This window comes from Megascapheus bottae, chromosome X (genome assembly GCF_031878675.1).
Source record: "Megascapheus bottae isolate mThoBot1 chromosome X, mThoBot2.hap1, whole genome shotgun sequence".
Lineage (NCBI taxonomy): Eukaryota > Metazoa > Chordata > Mammalia > Rodentia > Geomyidae > Megascapheus > Megascapheus bottae.
In genome coordinates, this window is record NC_143547.1 from 9,361,187 (window position 1) to 9,381,300 (window position 20,114).

At 40.5% G+C, this 20,114-nt stretch overlaps 1 protein-coding gene across 1 annotated transcript in view; it reads left to right on the plus strand.

Annotated features, from left to right (window-relative positions):
• Phex (phosphate regulating endopeptidase X-linked) overlaps positions 1–20,114 on the plus strand; it is a 207,322-nt gene that overhangs the window by 80,278 nt on the left and 106,930 nt on the right. Inside the window, exon 12 of the mRNA XM_090326178.1 lies at positions 16,199–16,300. Coding sequence (XP_090182304.1) covers positions 16,199–16,300 — 102 coding nt within the window. The remainder of the gene's footprint in view (positions 1–16,198; positions 16,301–20,114) is intronic.

Sequence of the window (20,114 nt, forward strand, 5' to 3'; positions counted from 1 at the left end):
GTGCATGCTTCTGTGCTAATCCTGGAGCTTGAACTCAAGTCTTAGGTGCTGTCTCTGAACTTTTTTTGCTCAAGCCTAGCATTCTACCACTTGAGCCACTTCCAAGTTTTTGGTGGATAATTGAATATATGAGTCTCATGGACTTAGTTGCCCATGCTGGCTTCAAAGCATGATCTCAGATTTCAGCCTCATGAGTAGCTAGGATTATAGGTAAGAACCATGAGTGCCTGGCTTCTTTTTCTTATTTAAAAACTATTTCAGGCTTTTGCTGCCTCTGGGAATATGTCTTCACTGAAGGCTATGTTCTTGTGTCATGCTGTAGAGTTTTCTAAAGATAAAAGCCAAAAGTTTTCAGTGACTTAGCTTTCTAGTTCCAGCTTGCTAAAATCATTATTTCTCTTATTTGCATCAATGTGCTAACCAATATCATGAATCACATTAAAAGAGTTGTCTCTTCAAGTATGATGTAATAATTCAACACATCTCACAGAAAATGTTCTACAATAAATTGGTAAAGTCTGGGGTAGGTAGGGGGAGAGAGAGAATGAGAGAGAAAGAGGAATCGAGAATGACCCCAAAATAGGTAGGAGGAGGCTGGGGCAGGGAGTTGTTCTCAAAGGCAAAGGCTCATGGGAAAACCAAAATTGTAATATGATTTACTCACCTCAGACACATGTGACTGGGCTATGAAGCGTGTGAATTGTCAGTGTGGATATTTAGGGAGATAGAGATGGTGAGAATGATGGAGGGAAAGAAGGAGAGAGGAAGGCAAGAGCTGATTTTGAGTAAACTGTCATTCTTGAGACAATGAGCTGAAATCTTTTGCCTCTGTGTATTTCCATCAGAATACCAATCAGCAAGTTATAGACAGTGCTTTGAAATATCTATGCAAGATGCTTAAACCTTTAATGAATTTGGGGCCTGGAAAGGTCCTATGAAACCAATCTGCTTAGAAAGAACTAGTAGGAAGGACAAAGGCCTATTTTACTAAGAAGTATATAGTTCATCAAAGTTCCCCAAAGAGAACAGGAGAGAAATGCCCTTAAGATTTAAGAGAAGTATCTTAAAATTAATTAGGAAGCCTACAGAGTGGGAGAAGATCTTCACCAACCATACAACTGACAAAGGCCTCATATCTAAAATATATCAACAGCTCAAAAAATTGAATCAATCCAAAACTAATCTCTAAAGTAACAACCATCCCATTAAAAAATGGGCCAAAGACTTAAAGAGAGTCTTCTCTGAAGAAGAAACAAAAATGGCCTATAGACACATGAAGAAATGATCAACATCTCTATTCATAAAAGAAATGCAAATCAAAACAACGCTAAGATTCCACCTCACTCCAGTTAGAATGGCCAGGATCAGGAAAACTAATAATAACAGGTGCTGGAGGGGATGTGGCCAGGAGGGATCACTACTACACTGTTGGCGGGAGTGCAAACTCATTCAACCACTATGGATAGCAGTATGGCAGTGCCTCAAAAGGCTAAACATAGAGCTCCCCTATGACCCAGCAATTCCACTACTTGGCATTTACCCAACCATCCAGAATCTAGGGCATACTAAATCCACTAGCACAACAATGTTCATTGCAGCACTATTCACCATAGCAAAGATATGGAACCAACCTAGATGTCCCTCAGTTGATGAGTGGATCAACAAGTTGTGGTATTTGTACACAATGGAATTCTATGATGCTGTCAGAAAAAATGACATCGACCCATTCGTTAGGAAATGGAAAGACTTAGAAAAAATCATATTAAGTGAAGTAAGCCAGACTCAAAGGAACTTAGGCTCAATGGTTTCCCTCATTTGTCATAATCTGTAGAAACCTTGGGCTCTACTAGCAGAGATTTGCAATAGAGCAAAACCTTGATACATAAGGTCGTATAGTATGAAGCTAATTGAAAGGACCTCCAGAATATTGAAACAAAAGCCATATAACAAATGATTGTTGTCCTTAATGTACTCTGTTATCTCTCATCTCTTTTGATGTCCCTTGGTTATATCATATTGTTTCATTATCTCACTTTCTTATCTGATATATTGGATATATTTGTATTTGGTTATTTGAAATTGGATAGGGAAGGGGGGAAAACAAGATGAGGAGTAGGGGTGGGGGGGAGGGTAATGGGGACCAAGACATGTGAAAGAGTATCAATGTATGTGAATTAATGCACCTTCTATCTGGCAAACATCATGTAACCCTTTTATTAATTACAATAAAAATATATGAAAAAAGGAATTGGTTAAAATAGGTTAGATGGGTTTTTAATTCCATAGGACTGAAGAAAGGAATAGATTGCTTCTTACACCAAGCCTATAGTCTTTATATAGCATTAACCTTTTTTCTATCAATAAGCAATAAGTTTTCTGTCATTGAGGTTATAGACTTTGGGTGTGAAAATATTTTACTTCTTTTTGCCTCAAAAATTTTATGAAGTATTTCACTCAGTTTATCAAATATTTTACCTCAATTAAAATATACTAAGTTATTTTCTTCTTAATATTTTTAAAAAATATATCTTCACACGTGCAGTGGCTCACATATATAATCCTAGCTACTCAGGAGGTGAGATCTGAGGATCATGGTTCAAAGCCAGTCATGGTAGGAAAGTCTATGAGACTCTAATTTCCAGTTAGTCACAGAAAAAGCGGGAAGTGGAGCTATGGCTCAAGTGGTAGAGTGATATCCTTGAGCAGAGAGAAACTCAGGGACAATGCAAAGCCTATGAGTTCAAGCCTGGTGACCAACAACAACAAAAATCTTATTACTGTAGCCAATGTATAGAATCAGCTCAGTTGGCCCTCAGGGACAAATGGTTCAAGAAAATGCGGCATACATAAACAATGGAATTCTACTCATCCATTAGAAAGAATGATACCATACCATTTATAGGAAATGGAAAGACTTAGAAAAAATCATACTAAGTGAAGTAAGCCACACTCAAACGAACATAGGCTCAATGGTCTCCCTGATTTGTCATAATCAGTAGATACCTTGGGCTCTCCTAGCAGAGATTTGCAATAGAGCAAAACCTAGATACATAAGGCCATATAGTATGACGCTAAATGAAAGGACCTCTAGGATATAGAAACAAAAGCCATATAATGAGTGATTGTTGTCCTTAATGTACTATGTTATATCTCATCTCTTATGCTGTCCCTTGGTTATCTCATATTGTTACAGTATCTCACTTTGGTTTTTTTTAATATATTTTTTATTGTAATTAATAAAAGGGTTACATGATATTTGCCAGATAGAAGGTGCATTAATTCACATACATTGATACCCTTTCACATGTCTTGGTACCCATTACCCTCCCCCCCCACCACCCACCTCCCCGTCTTGGTTTTCCCCCCTTCCCTATCAAATTTCAAATAACCACATACAAATAAATTCAATACATCAGATAACAAAGTGAGATACTGTAACAATATGAGGTACCCAAGGGACAGCAAAGGAGATAAGAGATAACATAGTACATTAAGGACAACAATCATTTGTTATATGGCTTTTGTTTCAATATCCTGGAGGTCCTTTCAATTAGTTTCATACTATATGGCCTTATGTATCAAGGTTTTGCTCTATTGCAGATCTCTGCTAGTAGAGCCCAAGGTTTCTACTGATTATGACAAATGAGGGAAACCATTGAGCCTAAGTTCCTTTGAGTCTGGCTTACTTCACTTAATATGATTTTTTCTAAGTCTTTCCATTTCCTAACAAATGGGTCGATGTCATTTTTTCTGACAGCATCATAGAATTCCATTGTGTACAAATACCACAACTTGTTGATCCACTCATCAACTGAGGGACATCTAGGTTGGTTCCATATCTTTGCTATGGTGAATAATGCTGCAATGAACATTGTTGTGCTAGTGGATTTAGTATGCCCTAGTTTCTGGATGGTTGGGTAAATGCCAAGTAGTGGAATTGCTGGGTCATAGGGGAGCTCTATGTTTAGCCTTTTGAGGCACTGCCATACTGCTATCCATAGTGGTTGAATGAGTTTGCACTCCCGCCAACAGTGTAGTAGTGATCCCTCCTGGCCACATCCCCTCCAGTAACTGTTATTATTAGTTTTCCTGATCCTGGCCATTCTAACTGGAGTGAGATGGAATCTTAGCGTTGTTTTGATTTGCATTTCTTTTATGACTAGAGATATTGAGCATTTCTTCACGTGTCTATAGGCCATTTTTGTTTCTTCTTCAGAGAAGACTCTCTTTAAGTCTTTGGCCCATTTTTTAATGGGATGGTTGTTACTTTGGAGATTAGTTTTGGATTGATTCAATTTTTTGAGCTGTTGATATATTTTAGATATGAGGCCTTTGTCAGTTGTATGGTTGGTGAAGATCTTCTCCCACTCTGTCGGCTTCCTAATTAATTTATTAGCTATGCCCTTTGCCATACAAAAGCTCTGCAGTTTAATGCAGTCCCACTTATCCAGCCTTTCTCTGATTTGTTGTGATACTTGATCCATATTAAGAAAGTTTCGACCTGTGCCAAGGAGGCCTAGTGTATTTCCTATTCCTTCTTGTAAAGTTTTCAGTGTGTCAGCTTTTACCTCCAGGTCTTTGATCCATTTGGAGTTAATTCTAGTGCAGGGTGACAAAGAAGGATCCAACTTGAGTTTTCTGCCTGTGCTTAACCAGTTCTGCCAACACCACTTGTTGAAGAAGCTATCCTTCTTCCATTCTATTTTTTTGGCTCCCTTGTCAAAGATTAGGTGGCCATAGGTCTGTGGTTTAATATCTGGGTCTTCCGTTCTATTCCATTGGTCTTCAGGCCTGTTCCTGTGCCAGTACCAAGCTGTTTTGATAATTATAGCTCTGTAATAGAGTCTAAAGTTTGGAATTGAAATTCCTCCAGCGCTGTTCTTTCTGCTAAGTGTTTTTGCCTCTTGTATTTCTTTAAAGAATGCCATTGGGATATTGATGGGTATTGCGTTGAATTTGTAGATAGCCCTTGGCAACATTGTCATTTTTGCAATGTTGATTCTTCCAATCCAGGAGCATGGGAGGTTTTTCCATTTCCTTAGTTCTGCTTTAATTTCCTTTTTTAGGGTTTTAAAGTTTTCATCAAAAAGGTCCTTTACATTCTTAGTTAAGCTAATTCCTAGGTACTTTATTTTCTTTGAGGCTATTGTGAAAGGAGTTGCTTTCCTGATTATTGCCTCGTTCCTCTCACTGTTGGTGTAGAGGAAGGCAGTTGATTTTTGAGGGTTAATTTTATAGCCTGCTACTCTTCCAAAGTTTTGAATCAGCTCAAGGAGCTTGGGAGTAGAGTCTATAGGATTCTTTAAATACAGAATCATGTCATCTGCAAAGAGAGATAGTTTTATTTCCTCTTTCCCTACTTGGATCCCCTTAATGCTTGCTTCTTGCCTTATTGCACTGGCTAGGAATTCTAGTACTATGTTAAAGAGTAGTGCAGAGAGTGGGCATCCTTGTCTCGTTCCTGATTTTAGAGGGAATGGCTTTAGATTTTCACCATTAAGTGTAATACTAGCAGTGGGTTTCTCATACACAGCCTTTATTATATTGAGGAATGTTCCATGGATTCCTAGTTTTTCCAGAGCTTTTAACATAAAGGGGTGTTGGATTTTGTCAAATGCCTTTTCTGCATCTATTGAGACAATCATGTGATTTTTGTCCTTGCCCCTGTTGATGTGTTGATTTATATTAATTGATTTGCGTATGTTGAACCAGCTTTGCCTCCCTGTGATGAATCCAGTTTGATCATAGTGTATAATTTTTTCGATGGGTTGTTGTAGACGGTTGGCCAGTATTTTGTTGCGAAGTTTTGCATCGATGTTCATCAAAGAAATAGGTCTATAGTTCTCTTTCTTTGATGAATCTCTGTCTGGTTTGGGGATGAGGGTTATACTGGCTTCATAGAATGAGTTTGGTAAAGAACCTTCATTTTCAATTTCGTTGAAGAGCTTGAGGAGTATTGGTGTGAGGTCTGCTTTGAAGACTTTATAGAATTCAGCTGTGAATCCACCTGGCCCTGGGCTTTTCTTAGGTGGAAGTTCTCTAATTGCCATTTCTATTTCAGAGCTTGAAATATGCCTGTTGAGTTGGGTTAGTTCTTCTTGGTTCAGTGTGGGTATGTCAATATTGGCTAGGAATTCATGCATTTCTTCTAGACTCTCAAATTTGTTGGCGTAAAGGTTTGAGAAGTATTCCCTCATGATATTCTGGATCTTGATAATTTCTGTCATGATATTACCATTTTCATCTGCGAATTTGTTTATTTTGATATGCTCTCTTCTTTTTTTGGTGAGATTTGCTAAGGGTTTGTCAATTTTGTTAATTCTTTCAAAGAACCAACTCCTTGTTTTGTTGATTCTTTCTATAGTTTTTTTTATTCCAAATCATTTAATTCTGCTTTGATTTTAATAATTTGCTTTCTCCTAATGGGTTTAGGGTTGGTTTGTTGCTCTTTTTCCAGGAGCTTAAGGTGAGACATTAACTTGTTGGTTTGCGATTTTTCCAACTTGTTGTAGGCACTCAGCACTATAAATTTTCCTCTGAGTACTCCCTTTGCTGTGTCCCAAAGGAGTTGATATTTTGTGTGATCCTTATTGTTGCATTTCATAAACTGTTGGATTTCTGTTCTGATCTCTTCGATGACCCATTGGTGATTCAAAAATGTGTTGTTCAGTCTCCATGAGTTACAGGGTTTTCGTTGGTGGAGATGTGTGTTCAGTTCTAATTTGATGCCTTTGTGGTCTGAGAGTGTGCATGGAATAATTTCATTGTTTCTGAATCTGTCCAGGTTTGTTTTATGGCTTAAGATATGATCTATTTTGGAAAATGTTCCATGTGCTGCTGAGAAAAACATATATTGTGTTGTTGCTGGGTGGAATATTCTGCAGATGTCTGTTAGATCTAGTTGGTCTATATAGTTGTTTAGTTCTAAGGTTTCTCTGTTGAGTTTTTGCCTTGTTGATCTGTCCATAGGTGAGAGTGGTGTGTTAAAGTCACCGGCAATCACTGTGTTTCGATCTATGTCTGGTTTCAGTGTAAGTAAAATTTGCTTGATGAAGTTCGGAGCTCCGGGATTGGCTGTGTAAATATTTAGGATCGTTATGTCTTCCTGGAGGAAAGATCCCTTTAGTAGTATGTAGTAACCTTCTTTGTCTTTTCTTAGTAATTTTAGTTTGAAGTCTATTTTATCTGATATGAGGATGGCAACTCCAGCCTGTTTATGGGGGCCGTTAGCTTGATAGAGTTTATTCCAGCCTCTCATTTTCAAAAGATGATTGTTTTTTTGGGTAAGATGTGTCTCTGGAAGGCAGCAGAACGATGGCTCTTGTTTTTGTTCCAGCTAAACAGTCTATGCCGTTTAATTGGAGAGTTAATTCTGTTGATATTGAGAGTTAGGATTGAGAGATATTAGTTCCTACCATTTTTAAAAGCTTTTATTAAGGCCTGTGTCTTGACAGTTCTTGTGGTCCTTAGATGGTATGCTGTTTAGGTGTCATTTCTTTCCCTATATTGCATTTATTTTTGTTTTCTATGTATAGAACATCTTTGAGAATTCTCTGTAGTGTTGGTTTTTTTGCGACATATTGTTGCAGCTTTTCCCTGGAATGGAATGTTTTTATTGTTCCCTCAGTTATGAATGAAAGTTTAGCTAGGTACAGTATTCTTGGTTGGTAGTTATTTGACTTCAGGGCATGACATATATGCTTCCAGTCACTTCTTGCTTGAATGGTCTCTGCTGAGAAATCTGGGCTTATTCTTATTGGTTTGCATTTATAGGTTACTGATTCCTTTTCCCTGGCTGCCTTTAGGATCCTTTCTTTGGTGTCTATTGATCCAGTTCGGATTACGATGTGGCGGTGGGATGTTCTTTTCTGGTCAGGTCTGTTTGGGGTTCTAAAAGCTTCTTGTATCTGGATGGACCTGCCCTTCTGGATGTTTGGGAAATTCTCTGAGATGATTCCCTGAAGTATATTTCCAATACCATTGACCTCTTTCTCCAGGCCCTCCTCAATACCAATTAGCCTTAAATTAGGCTTCCTAATTGTATTTTGGACCTCCTGAAGCGCTCTCTCATATTTCCTAGATTTGGATTGACTCATTTTCTGTTCTTTCTCTATAATAAGTAAATTATCTTCAGCCCCGTAAATTCTCTCATCTGCATTGTCTAACTTGCTATTAAAGCTATCTACTTTATTTTTCATCTCCCTTGCTTCTAATTGCTCATTTTTGATGCCTTGCATCTCTTCTTTTATGTCATGTATGGATTTCTTTAGCTCCTTGATTTCCATTTGAGTGGTTAGGTCAGTAGGTTTATTTTCTTTGGACATTTGCTGGAGTTCGGTCACTTTTTTATTTGTGGATTCTATGAATTCATCCATCTTTCTTTGAAAAACCTTTATTATGGCCTCCTTTATGGCTTCCCCTTTTTCACTTATCACCTTGTTTATGGTTTCCTCTTGTTTGGCTATGGCTTCCTCCCTTATCTCTTTCTTTATATTTTCACATTTTTCATTCATGATGTTTATCAATTGCATTTGTATAGCACTTGGAAGACGCTCCTCTAGGTTTGCCAATGACTGTTCCATTGTCTGTTTACCTTGGATGGGGGATGTTGTTTCTTGATTTGACATTTTTCTTGAGTTTCTTATTCTCCCCATTTGAAAGTGGGAGCAAGATTAATACTTAACACAATTATAGTTTTTCAGATATAACCAACCTAGACCTCTGTAGCTGGCAGACACTAGATGTTCCCAAGTTTTGATTGGTGTTATCACTGTTTCTTTTTGTGCAGTTACCGACCAGTCTAATACAACCACTGATAAGCGATTTATACCCAAAACAATAAGCCTCTCAATCCAATCTCTATTGTCTTTAAGTCCCTCTGAGCCAAGAGAATAATTAAACACCTAGATATACAGTATTGCTCAACAGCCATCAAGTGTAGATCCATGCATTATAAGGGTTGAAAGACGAACAGAGGTCCAGAGATAGAAAAATAGAATGAGAGAGGTCAGGGGAAGAAAAATAGAATGAGAGAGGTCAGGGGAAGTACAAGAGGATTAACGTAGGAGTGTAAGAATATTGTAGTAATGAAGAAAAGGTATAGCATAAGGATAACTGACCTAAGTTGGTAAGTAGGTAGCGTATTTGAGTACAAAGTTTGGAAAGTATTAAAATAAAACTTATGTGTTGCTGCATGACTAGCTCTTAGCCCAACCAGTGGCCTCACAGTGGACCATGGGATGGATCTGCGAGCTTCCCTCTGAGCGCTCTGGGCAGACGTCTTCCTTTGCTGTTTCCAGGGGTGGTCCCCAGCCAAGGGTCTGGGGACTGAGAGTTTCCAGGGGCTCTCAGCAGGACCAGCAGGATACTGCTCTGTTCCCAGGAGCGGGGCCCAGCTTAGGACATGGGCTCCAAGGGGGGAGCTGCGCCTTTTTGATTCTCAGAAGGTGAGCTTGGGTGCTGGTCGGCCCTTCAGAACCCTGCTGTGTTTCCACAGCTTTGTCAGAGTCTGTGACTGTGGGGGTCCCCTCAGTGCTGTCTTGCTCAGGATTCCTAGCTGGAGGATGCCCCGCTCAAGAATTGAGGGGCGGCAGATGCTGGCTCCTATTTTCCCTGCACACCCCACCCGCTGTTGTAAGGCAGGGTCCCAGCGCCCTCCACTCTCCAGATCCAGTGGCCTGGGAGAGGAGCCTGGTGGGCGGGTTGGAGCTGGGACAGCTCCGCCTCCCCAGGTGGGGTGCTGAGTCTTAGGGTCTGCCCACTTGTCAGTCTCCAGTCAGAGGGCTGGGGGTTGAGCCCGTTGGGGGGGTGGGAGTTGGAACAGCTCCGCCTTCCTTGGTGGGGTGCTGGGCCTTATGTAGCCCGCCTGTTAATCTCCAGTCAATGGCCTGGGGGAGGGGGCTGTTGAGGGAAGGGGCAGGATTCTAAATTCCTTGCCCCCCTGCTCCCGCCAGTCTTTATCGGACGGGGTGTTGGGGTCTGAGTTAAGTTCTATTGCTTGGCACCCGCTCTGCTTTCCCGATGTGTTTGGGGATGCGCTGTATTACTCACGCCTCTGCGTCCATCTGTGGGTGCTCCATGGTGGTGGGGAGTCTTTCACTCCCCTCGGGTGTCAGCCAATGCCTGTGTTCCACGTCTGGGTTCCGATGCTTGCTGTTCTGGTTCTGCGTCTGGGTTCCGCTGCTTCCGCCACTCCCTGGCCTGGTTCTATTCTGGTTTCTGCAGCGAACCGGCTGCCTGGGCTGGCGCCCTCCGCTGCTGCTTTTTGAGGCTTGGAGCTGTCGGAGAGAGGTGGGGGAGGGGTCCTCGTGTTCTGAATTCTTTGAGAAAGTTGGATGTGAGCTTTATCTGGATTTCTTTTCCGGTTTGAGTCCTTCTCCATTGCTTTTTGAGTTTGTTGTTGTGGATTTCTTAAGATAATTGGCTTGTGGGACTCCCTGGTTCTCTCTTTTTGTGAGAGAAAGCTAGGCTGCGTCCCTATTGTCTCGGCGTCATCTTCCTTCCTCCGTATCTCATTTTGTTAGCTGATATATTGGATATATTTGTATTTGCTTATTTGAAATAGGATAGGGAAGGGGGGAAAACAAGAGGAGGGGTGGGAGTGGGGGGAGGGAAATGGGGACCAAGACATGAGAAAGGGTATCAACGTATGTGAATTAATGCACCTTCTATCTGGCAAATATAATGTAACCCTCCTATTAATTATAATAAAAAATATATTAAAAAAGAAAAAAGAGATTTGAGAGGAATCTTAAAATGGCAAAATTTGCTGAAAATTTATTTGCATAGACAGTGCATATTTGGCTTTTTGTTTATTATTATTATTATTATTATTATTAATTGTTGTTGTTTTTGTGCCAGTCCTGGGGCTTGAACTCAGGGTCTGGGCTCTGTCACTGAGTTTGTTTTTTTCTTCTCAAAGATAGTGCTCTACCATTTCAGCCACAGCTCCACTAATGGCATTTTTTTTAGTAGTTATTGGAGATAAGAGTCTTACAGAATTTCTGCTCAGGCTGGCTTTGTACTATAATCCTTAGACCTCAGTCTATTGAGTAGTTAGGCTCACAGGCATAAGCCACTGGTACCCAGCTTGTTAATTATTTTAAACCATGATTGAAGATCAGTTTTTGTACACCTCACTGCAAACATATATTTTCCTTGGTGATGTTTAGCTTTCTGCTTATTTACTAACTACCTTTATATCACTGCTGTATGTTGGCCTAGGCATTAATAAAAAAAACTCATCGTATTGTACTTTAAAAAATCTGAAAATAATTCCTAGCAGTGCATTTATGTTGTCAGAATGCATGAGTTTATATATGAAGAAAAAGAATATTTCAGAGAATCTCAATTCTACTGAATGGAGAACAGACATGTGATTGATAGGCAAGGGCTTTCTCAACTTTTTTTTTGCAGTACTGGAGCTTAAACTTAGGATCTAATATATGCTAGGCGAATGATCTATACTGAGCTACACATTGGGCCATAATAAACCTTTAACCCTCTATTCTCCTAATTCTCTTGCCTGCTTGCCCACTGCTTTATGCTTTTTCTCTATAAACCTGTCTTATGTGTAAGGTAAATCCTTAAATATAGTCTCTGGATCCTATCTTTCATTTGTCCATTCAAAGACTATTTATGGCTCTGTGTGTGTGTGTGTTTGCATGCCTGGCACACTTGCGGATGTGTATGTAGGTCCTGGAGCTTGAACACTGGGTGCTGTCCCTCAACTTTTGTGCTAGGGTTCTATCATTTCACCCACAGATATGCTTTGGCTTTTTTGGTGGTTAATTGTAGATGAGAGTCTCACAGGCTGGATTTGAACCATGATCCTCTTATCTCAGCCTCCTAAGTAGCTAGGATTACACATATGAGCCACTGACACCCGGCTTATTTATGGCTTCTTTTTCCCCATTCCCATGTTTTTGACATTGTCTTTTCAATGGAATCTTTCTGTTGATATTCAAACACAATTAAGGCATCTTATACATTCTATGACAGTAAATATGCACAAAACACAACTCCTCACATCTCTCCCTTAACCCTGTGTCCAGTACTCATCTTTGCTTCCTTTCTTTTGTAGACAAGCACAAGCAGGCTGTACAGCCTTGCTCTCTACAGTCCTATAAAACATCCTCTTGTGGTCTACCTTCTGCCCCTGCCCTCTTTGTCTTCCAGTCCTCCCAGAGAACCTCAGAAGCATCCTCTGAGGTGCCCATGTCTAGAGCCTTGGAATAAATCTGTTTCTCTATATTTACTTTTCTTACCTTCCTAATTCAGTTAATCACCTGGTTCCATTCATTTGGGCACAAACTATCTCCAATCAATCTATTCACTTCCTTCTATCTTTATCAGCTCCCCAACCACTGTTTGGGAAGATGTCATTTGTCTTTCTACATGCAGCAGATATCCTGGCTCATGTGTGGTACTGCTTGCTAAGGTCATAAAGGTTTAAGGGTAATGAGGACAACAAAAATTAAAAATCTGGGCCAAGAGTTTGGCTTCGCAGTAAGAGTGCTTGCCTAGCATGCATGAAGACCCGGGTTCGATTCCTTGGTACCATGTACATATATGGTACATGTACCATATACATAGAAAAAGATGAAAATGGTATTATGGCTTAAGTGGTAGAGCTTTAGGGTTGAGAAAGTCCAAGGACAGTGCTCAGACCCTGAGGTCAAGCCCCAGGACTGGCAAAAAAAGTTAAAAAAATTAAAAATCTAGTCCTTCTAGGTTTCCTTGTCATTTTTTTACACTGCCTAAGGGGAGTTCTCTTTCCCATGCATTTTTCTCAGTTGGTTTTCTTTGACTTTTCTGTATTTTCTGCTGATTTATGGAGGATACTTCTGTCACTTCTAGAAGCTGTGAGCTCATGATTATCATTTTAGCTTGGTGGTAAGATGACCTGGTTCGACCCTCACTAGCTGTATGAGCATGAGTAGTTAATCAACCTTTAACTTCCTTATTCATTAAATAAATGCTGACTCTACAGTATGGGTTGCAATCCTAGAATTACTTGGTGGGGCTTCAACTCAGCCTGGGCATTGTCCCTGAGCTCTTCAGCTCAAGGCTACCGCCCTATCCCTGGGCCTGGGCACTGTCCCTGAACTCTTCAGCTCAAGGCTACCACCTTACCTTTGAGTCAAGCCCCATTTCCTGTTTTTTTTCTAGAGGTTAATTGGAGATACAAGTTTTAGATCCTTTTGTGCCCATGCTGGCTTTGAACCTTGATCCTCAGGTCCCAGCCTACTGAGTAGGTAGGCGTGAGCCACCATGCCTGGCGTATGTGGTAAATAATTCTTCAGTGAATATGATTGTGTTGGTATCTTTAGTATGTCCTTGTTTCTGGACGTTTGGGTAAATGCCCAGGAGTGGGATTGCTGGGTCATAGGGCAGCTCTATGTTTAGTGTTTTAAAGAATCTCCATACTGCTTTCCAGAGTGGTTGAACAAGTTTACATTCCCATCAACAATATAGAACTAGTTCTTTTTGCCACATCCCTGCCAACATTGGTTATTGTTAGTTTTCTTGATATTGGCCATTCTAATTGGGATGAGGTGGAATCTTAATGTTGTTTTGATTTGCATTTCTTTTAGGGCCAAAGATGTTGAACATCTCTTCATGTGTCTATTGCGCAGTCTTACTGCTTCTTCTGAGAAATTTCCTTTTAAGTCTTTAGCCCATTTATTAATTGTGTTGTTTTGCTTTAGTTATTTTTCTAATAGGATCTTAGGTTTTGGCCAGTCTGACTTGGCCTGTGATCCTCCTGTTTATGCTTCCCATATATCGAGGGTTGATATGCTTCCCATATTCATCTGGGTTGGTCATAAACTATTGATCCTCCTGATCTCTGCCTCTTGAGTAGCAGGAATTACAGGTCAGAGCCACCATGTCCGACTCTTGACAATGATTTTTTTGGTGGTCATGGGGCTTGGACTCTGGGCCAAGGTGTTGTACCTGAGCTCTTCAGCTCAAGGCTACTGCCCTACCATTGAGCCATAGTGCCACTTCCAGTTTTCTAGAGGTTAATTGGAGGTAAGAGTCTCATGGTAAATAGTGCCTGGGCTGGCTTTGAACCATGATCCTCAGATCTCAGGCTCCTGAGTAGCTAGGATTACAGGCGTGAGCCACCACACCGGCTTGACAATGATTTTTTAAAGGACATTTGATCTTTCTTAATTTCATGTTTTTATCACGTCCCAATCCCAAATTAAGGTTTCTCTCCTTTTAATGTTTTACTAAAGTTGAGAAGAAATAGCTGTGAAGCTCCTTCCTCTTCCATCTGCTGTTTGTTCTTATTTACATATGATGGAACCCAGCCCACTGATTTACAGCTCTGGTTCCCTTACAACTGTTATTGAGCTGAAAACATAGCTGAAAACTTATTAAACAGAAGGGAATTATTTTTAGCGTCATGTCGACAATTCCTTATAGAACAAAGGAAACATTTACACTCATTTCCTTGTGTAAATACTGGTAAAAATTGGTTTGTAACTTGTGTCAAATTTCTGGGTTAGACCTACTATTCTGTTTAATTTCTGGGTTAGACCTACTATTCTAATTTGAGTGTCCCACTAAGGAATCTAAAACATTTCTGCAGAATGGGATTCCTTTTTCCCTCCCTCCTTGCTTCCTCTGCCACTCCTTCCTTCATTTCTTTTCTTTATACTAGGATGTAAACTCAGGCTTTTGGGGGGGGGGCTGGGAAAGTAATCTACCACTTGAATTATATCCCCTGACTTTTTTTTTTGTTTTCTGGATATAGTCTCTATATGTCCCCTAATCTCTCCTGCTTCCTCCTCCCCCTCCCCCTCCCCCCCTCCTCCTCCTCCAGGGTTTAAACCCAGGGCCAGGGAACTGTCCCTGACCTTTATCTTCAAGGCTGGCCCAGATTTACTGTGGCTTTTTGGTTATTAATTAATAATAAGAATCTTAAGGACTTTCCTACTCAGGCTGCCTTTATACTGCAGTCATCACATGTCAGCCTTCAGAACAGGTAGGATTACAAGTATTAGCCACCATAATAGGCCTACTTCTTTTTCTTCTGTAGCTGAGATTACATATACATACAATCATGCCTGACTTTTTTTTAAAATATAAAACTTTGCTAACTCCCCCCTCCACACAAAGAGGGCTGGCTTGAAACTAAAATCCTCCTGTCTCTACTCATGTAAGCAAGATTATAGATATATACCACCACACCTGGGTCACGAATGGTGGTTTAGTTTTTGCTATGATGACAGTCTGATTTCAGGGTCTAATGCTTACTCAACTTCCTTATTCAGCTTGTGTTTTACCACTTGAACTATTCCTCCAGACTTGTTTTTTGCTAGTTATTTTAGAGATGGAATTTCACAAATATTTCTGTCCTTGCTGGCTTCAAACCATGAGCCCCTAGATCTTAGCTTCCTAAGAAACTAAGATTATAGGAGTAAGCCAGATTTTCTGGTATGGGGGTACCCATAGGCAATAGGACTTCCCCATTCATCTCTGTGTTGCCTCTAAAATTCAGCATTGTCTCTTTTCCTCTAGTTTTCTCCATTGGCCAGCATATGGTGGTGGCAAAGTTAGGATGCATGTAACTTCAGAGCAGATGTGGCCTCATTCTTTATATGTGTGGGAATAGGCCTTTTGAAAGTCATTCTTGTTATGGCAGCTCCCTTCTGGTCTATTATTCTAGATCTGAAATAATAGCTTTGGAGAGCCATGTGAAAGCAGAGAGGTGGGTAGAAAGTTTGTAGAGAGAATAGCCAAACATTCGCAATCAAATTTGGAAAGATACAGGGTCTTGGCATAAGTCTGACTCATACTGGTGAAGTGTTCTCTGGGGTACTGGCTCTCTGCTTATCTCTGTTGTAGCAGTACCTCTGCCACTCACAGCCCATGTGTCTCTCATGCACTTGTTAAAGTATTGAAATTGGTTGCTTCCGTGATAGGGATGAACCAATGTGGTAGCTACAGACAAGTAAGGAATTGTTAGTCCAAACCACTAATGAATTCCTTTCTCCCCATATAATCCTTTCAGACTTGGACAACAAGATTGTTCTCATGGAAACAAACATGTTGCTAGAGTTGAACCACAAAGGATTCCTTTCACGCATTCAGCCTTGAACCAATTTTCATAATGCTGAGTTTGGTCCAGAAAACCTTGTTTATTGTCTTTGGTTTTGATGTTCCTTCTTTGCATATTTTCTTATAGATGGAGGAACTGATTGAGGGTGTTCGCTGGGCCTTTATTGACATGCTGGAAAAAGAAAATGAGTGGATGGATTCAGGAACAAAAAGGAAAGCCAAAGAAAAGGTAAGGATTCTTTTTGCTGATAAAAATTCATACACCTTTCACTTTAATAGATTTCCATGATTGACATTGTGTGTGCAGTTAATTTGCATATGAAAATGAGCTGCTGGCTCTAAATGACTCCAGAGTTAGGTGTATGATATTGGATGAACACATACATTTTATTACCAGGAGGTAAGAGAAAATAAGATCTGACTTTCTTTCCCTAACCACATTCTCCAGTGTGGTATAATTCGGCCTTTCCCTCTCTCCTAATTGCTGTCTGTAACAGCTACATGGCTTGCTGCCTAGTGAATTTTGTCATAAGCCATCATTGGATATGGCAGAATGCAGAGCGGTGGGGAGCCATGGGGAGCAGCTGGCAGAAGAGCCCTCAAGATGCAAAGAAGAAACAAAACCCACATTGGCCATGTGTCTTGTTTTGTACATGATGTGTGCAAATGTCCAGAGGCAAATAATTTCCTATAACCAAGCAGATCTACTTTCTAACTCATTTTTTGCATAAATGACCCAAAGAATATGCTTGTAAACTGCAGGCTGGTGGCAGATTTTTCATTGTATAGGAATACAAACATATTTCCAGTAAGTAGACACTTTCTGAAGCTTACAACCTTTTCAGATACTAGGCAACAAGATGAGGAAACAAATGAAGAAAATATTAATGATGCTGCCTAAAAATAATGATTATCTGGACCTTTATAACTCACAGCTGTAATCTTAGATATTCAGGAGACTAAGATTTGAGGATTACAGTTTGAAGCCAATCTGGGCAAAAAAAGTCAGTGAGACTCTTATTTCCAATTGATCACAAAAATTCAGAGGTGGAACTGTGGTTCAAGTGGTAGTACAGTAGCTTGAGAAGAAAAGCCATAGAAGAGTGCAAATCTCTGAGTTCACATCCCAATACTGGCATACCAGATATATCCCAAAATAAAGAATGGTGTCCATCTTGAATTGGAGATATTCTGAGGGAGGTGGTGCTCAGGTAGATAGAGTGTACCTGCTATACTTGTCATGAATGCCACTCTGTAGCTAGGAGACTCTGAAACCAGGAGTGTTTCTTCTTTGAGATATTTTAGAAACCTTCCTGATGCTAGCATTCCCTTGGGATATCAGGATATGTTATTGTTTGCTGGGTCTCTTTCCTACAATGTCTGCTTTAGTGGATCAAGGTTTCAGTCTGCTGAAAGGCAGCCTTGTCTGTCATTGTCATCAGGAGGCTGGCTGAGGGAACCCTGCTTTGGGTCCTACCGAGTCAGACAGTACACAGTGATTTCTGCCTTATGGTCAAGAAACAAAGAAGATGACATACTGGGAATACTTGTTCTTGGTGAGTGGGGGACATGTGGAAGTTTAGGAACATATTTTCTAGAGCATTCCTGATCCCAAGTTGGGGGAAATTTGCCATCAGTATTTTTGTCAATAAGCACAAAAAGGCTGTTCACTGTTTATAGTAAAGAAGGAAGTTGGAAGGAGGGGGATTATTAGAGGAAAACAAAGGGTTATTTTGATTCCTCCTTCAAGATTTGTTAAAGCTGTCTTAAGCCATGGGAAGCACAGGCTGGTGAAGGCAAGAACACATGCATTGAGGTAGGAAGCTCTCCAGATGGTAGTTGAAATTTTCAGCACAACCATATTGTGTTTTTTTTTTGACAGCTTCATTTGTTTGATGCACTAGCTTGTGATATCTAGGGCAGAATGTTTGGTGTGTGTGTGTGTGTGTGTGTGTGTGTGTGTGTGTGTGTGTGTGTGTGTAGCTTGGGTCTTCAACTCAGGGCCGGGGCAGCCTCACTGAGCTTTTGTGTTGAAGGCTAGTGTCCTGCCACTTAAACCACAGGTTAACTTACAGATTTCATGGAGATAAGACTCCCATGGGCTTTTTAGCCCAGGCTGGCTTTGCACTTCTATCCTTAGACCTTAGTTTCTTGAGTAGTTAGGATTACAGGTGTGAGCCAGTAGATCTTGGCTCAGAATGTGTTTTGTATTGAGCAATTGAGCCTTTAGCAGATTAAGAACTCTTTGTCCTAGTCTGACTTCTCATGAACTCAGGGTGTGGGTGGTCACTGTTAGGGTTGTGAGAAGGCATAAGCATGTGTCTAAATGGATACAAGAAGAATGTTCTGAAAGTAGTAGTTCTGTCTTTGAGATGTATGAGTTGAGATTGCTGCAGATAGATCTTCTGAGTTGTATAAGAGTATCTGGGTGCTCTGGGAAAGTTGTTCATGAGTCTGCCTGGAAGGACTATTTTCAGTCCTAATATTAGATATGTTCATGGTTGTTGTTGTTGTTTCTTTTTGTTTTTGTGGGTCATGGGACTTGAACTCGGCCTGGGCATTGTCCCGGAGCTCATCATTTCAAGATTATTGCCTTACACCTTGAGCTACAGCCCCATTTCCTGTTTTCTAGTGATTAAATGGAGATAAGAGTCTTACATTCTTCAGTGTCCAGGCTGGCTTTGAACCTCTATCCTCAGATCTCAGCTTCCTGTGTAGCTAGGATTATAGAGGTGAGCTACCATTCCCGGCTTGTACTCCTGTTTTTCCTTCGAGTTGTTTTCTTGTGCTCTGTTGAATTTCAATGCAGGCTTTCAGTTTTTCTCCTACAAGTCTTCTTTGAACTCTACTGTGTTCAATTTGCCAGGAACTCTGCTATGAGTTCAATGAGGAGAAATATTAAAGGCAATTTTCCTACTGGATTTCACTAGGCTCTCTGAATATACTCCACAAAGTTTTTTAATAAAATGTAAAAAAGGGGGACTTGGTCCTAAAAATTTCTATCAATTGTTTGAGGCAAGTCCAGTCCTGGACCCTAGAAAATGTAGGGATTTCCTCCTCCTCCCAACACCTCAAATTGACTGAGCTTGCAGTTCTCCAAATCACCTCTAGGTGGCGCTCACAGTACTCACAATGAACAGTGAAGTCAAAGGCTTTTCTACTGCTTTTCTTTCTACCCTGGTGTTGCTTTTAAAAAATTATTTTTTCTTGCCTTTTTTTCTTTGCTGTCCTCAATTTGATTGCCTTTTTAAATAGGCAACAGAAAAATAAAGGCTTTGACTAATAATTCCTTGAATCTTAGATGGAAATCTCTGACTATCTCAGGGCTTTGTCTCTCTGATATGGAGTGGACCCTTGCATTAAGAAAGGATTTGCCTGCATTTGATGTGGAGGTGAATAATTCACCTTCTCTTCCTGGTATGACTTGGCACTGTTCTTTGGGCATGTGCTGTATGCAATATATTACTCTGGCGGAAGGTTTCTCATCAATAATAGTGCCCATACTGGGCCAATGCTGAGTCACTTGGCAACCCATTGAGGAAGCTGAAGGAAAAAAAAGAGAAAGCTTTGATTTGTGAGGGGCTGGAACTTTTCTTTTCCTCACCATGAAGCTTCCAATTGCCATCTAATTAAAGCAACCTCCTAAGACATGCTGACCTCAGCCTTGTGAAATGACTAACCTTCTGAATCGAGTTGTCCAGATATTCAGAGACACATTGTGGTCTGAGGCCTTCGCCTCCTGGCCTTGGTGGAAGTGACCCCCATGGGGATGTAGTTATGTTGTGTTCTTTCCTAGGAGTTGATCACTGTAAAAGATAGATGCGGATGTCCTGGCTTCTGTGAAGGGGAAATTTGTTATCTCTGTCTCCCTGGTTCTACCCCCCCCACCCCTTCTTCTCTTAAGAGGTCATGGGTTGCTTTTTTTTTTTTTTTTGCCAGTCCTGGGCTTGGGCTCAGGGCTTGAGCACTGTCCTTGGACTTTTCTCAAGGCTAGAACTCTACCACTTGAGCCTCAGCACCACTTCCAGCTTTTTGCTATGTAT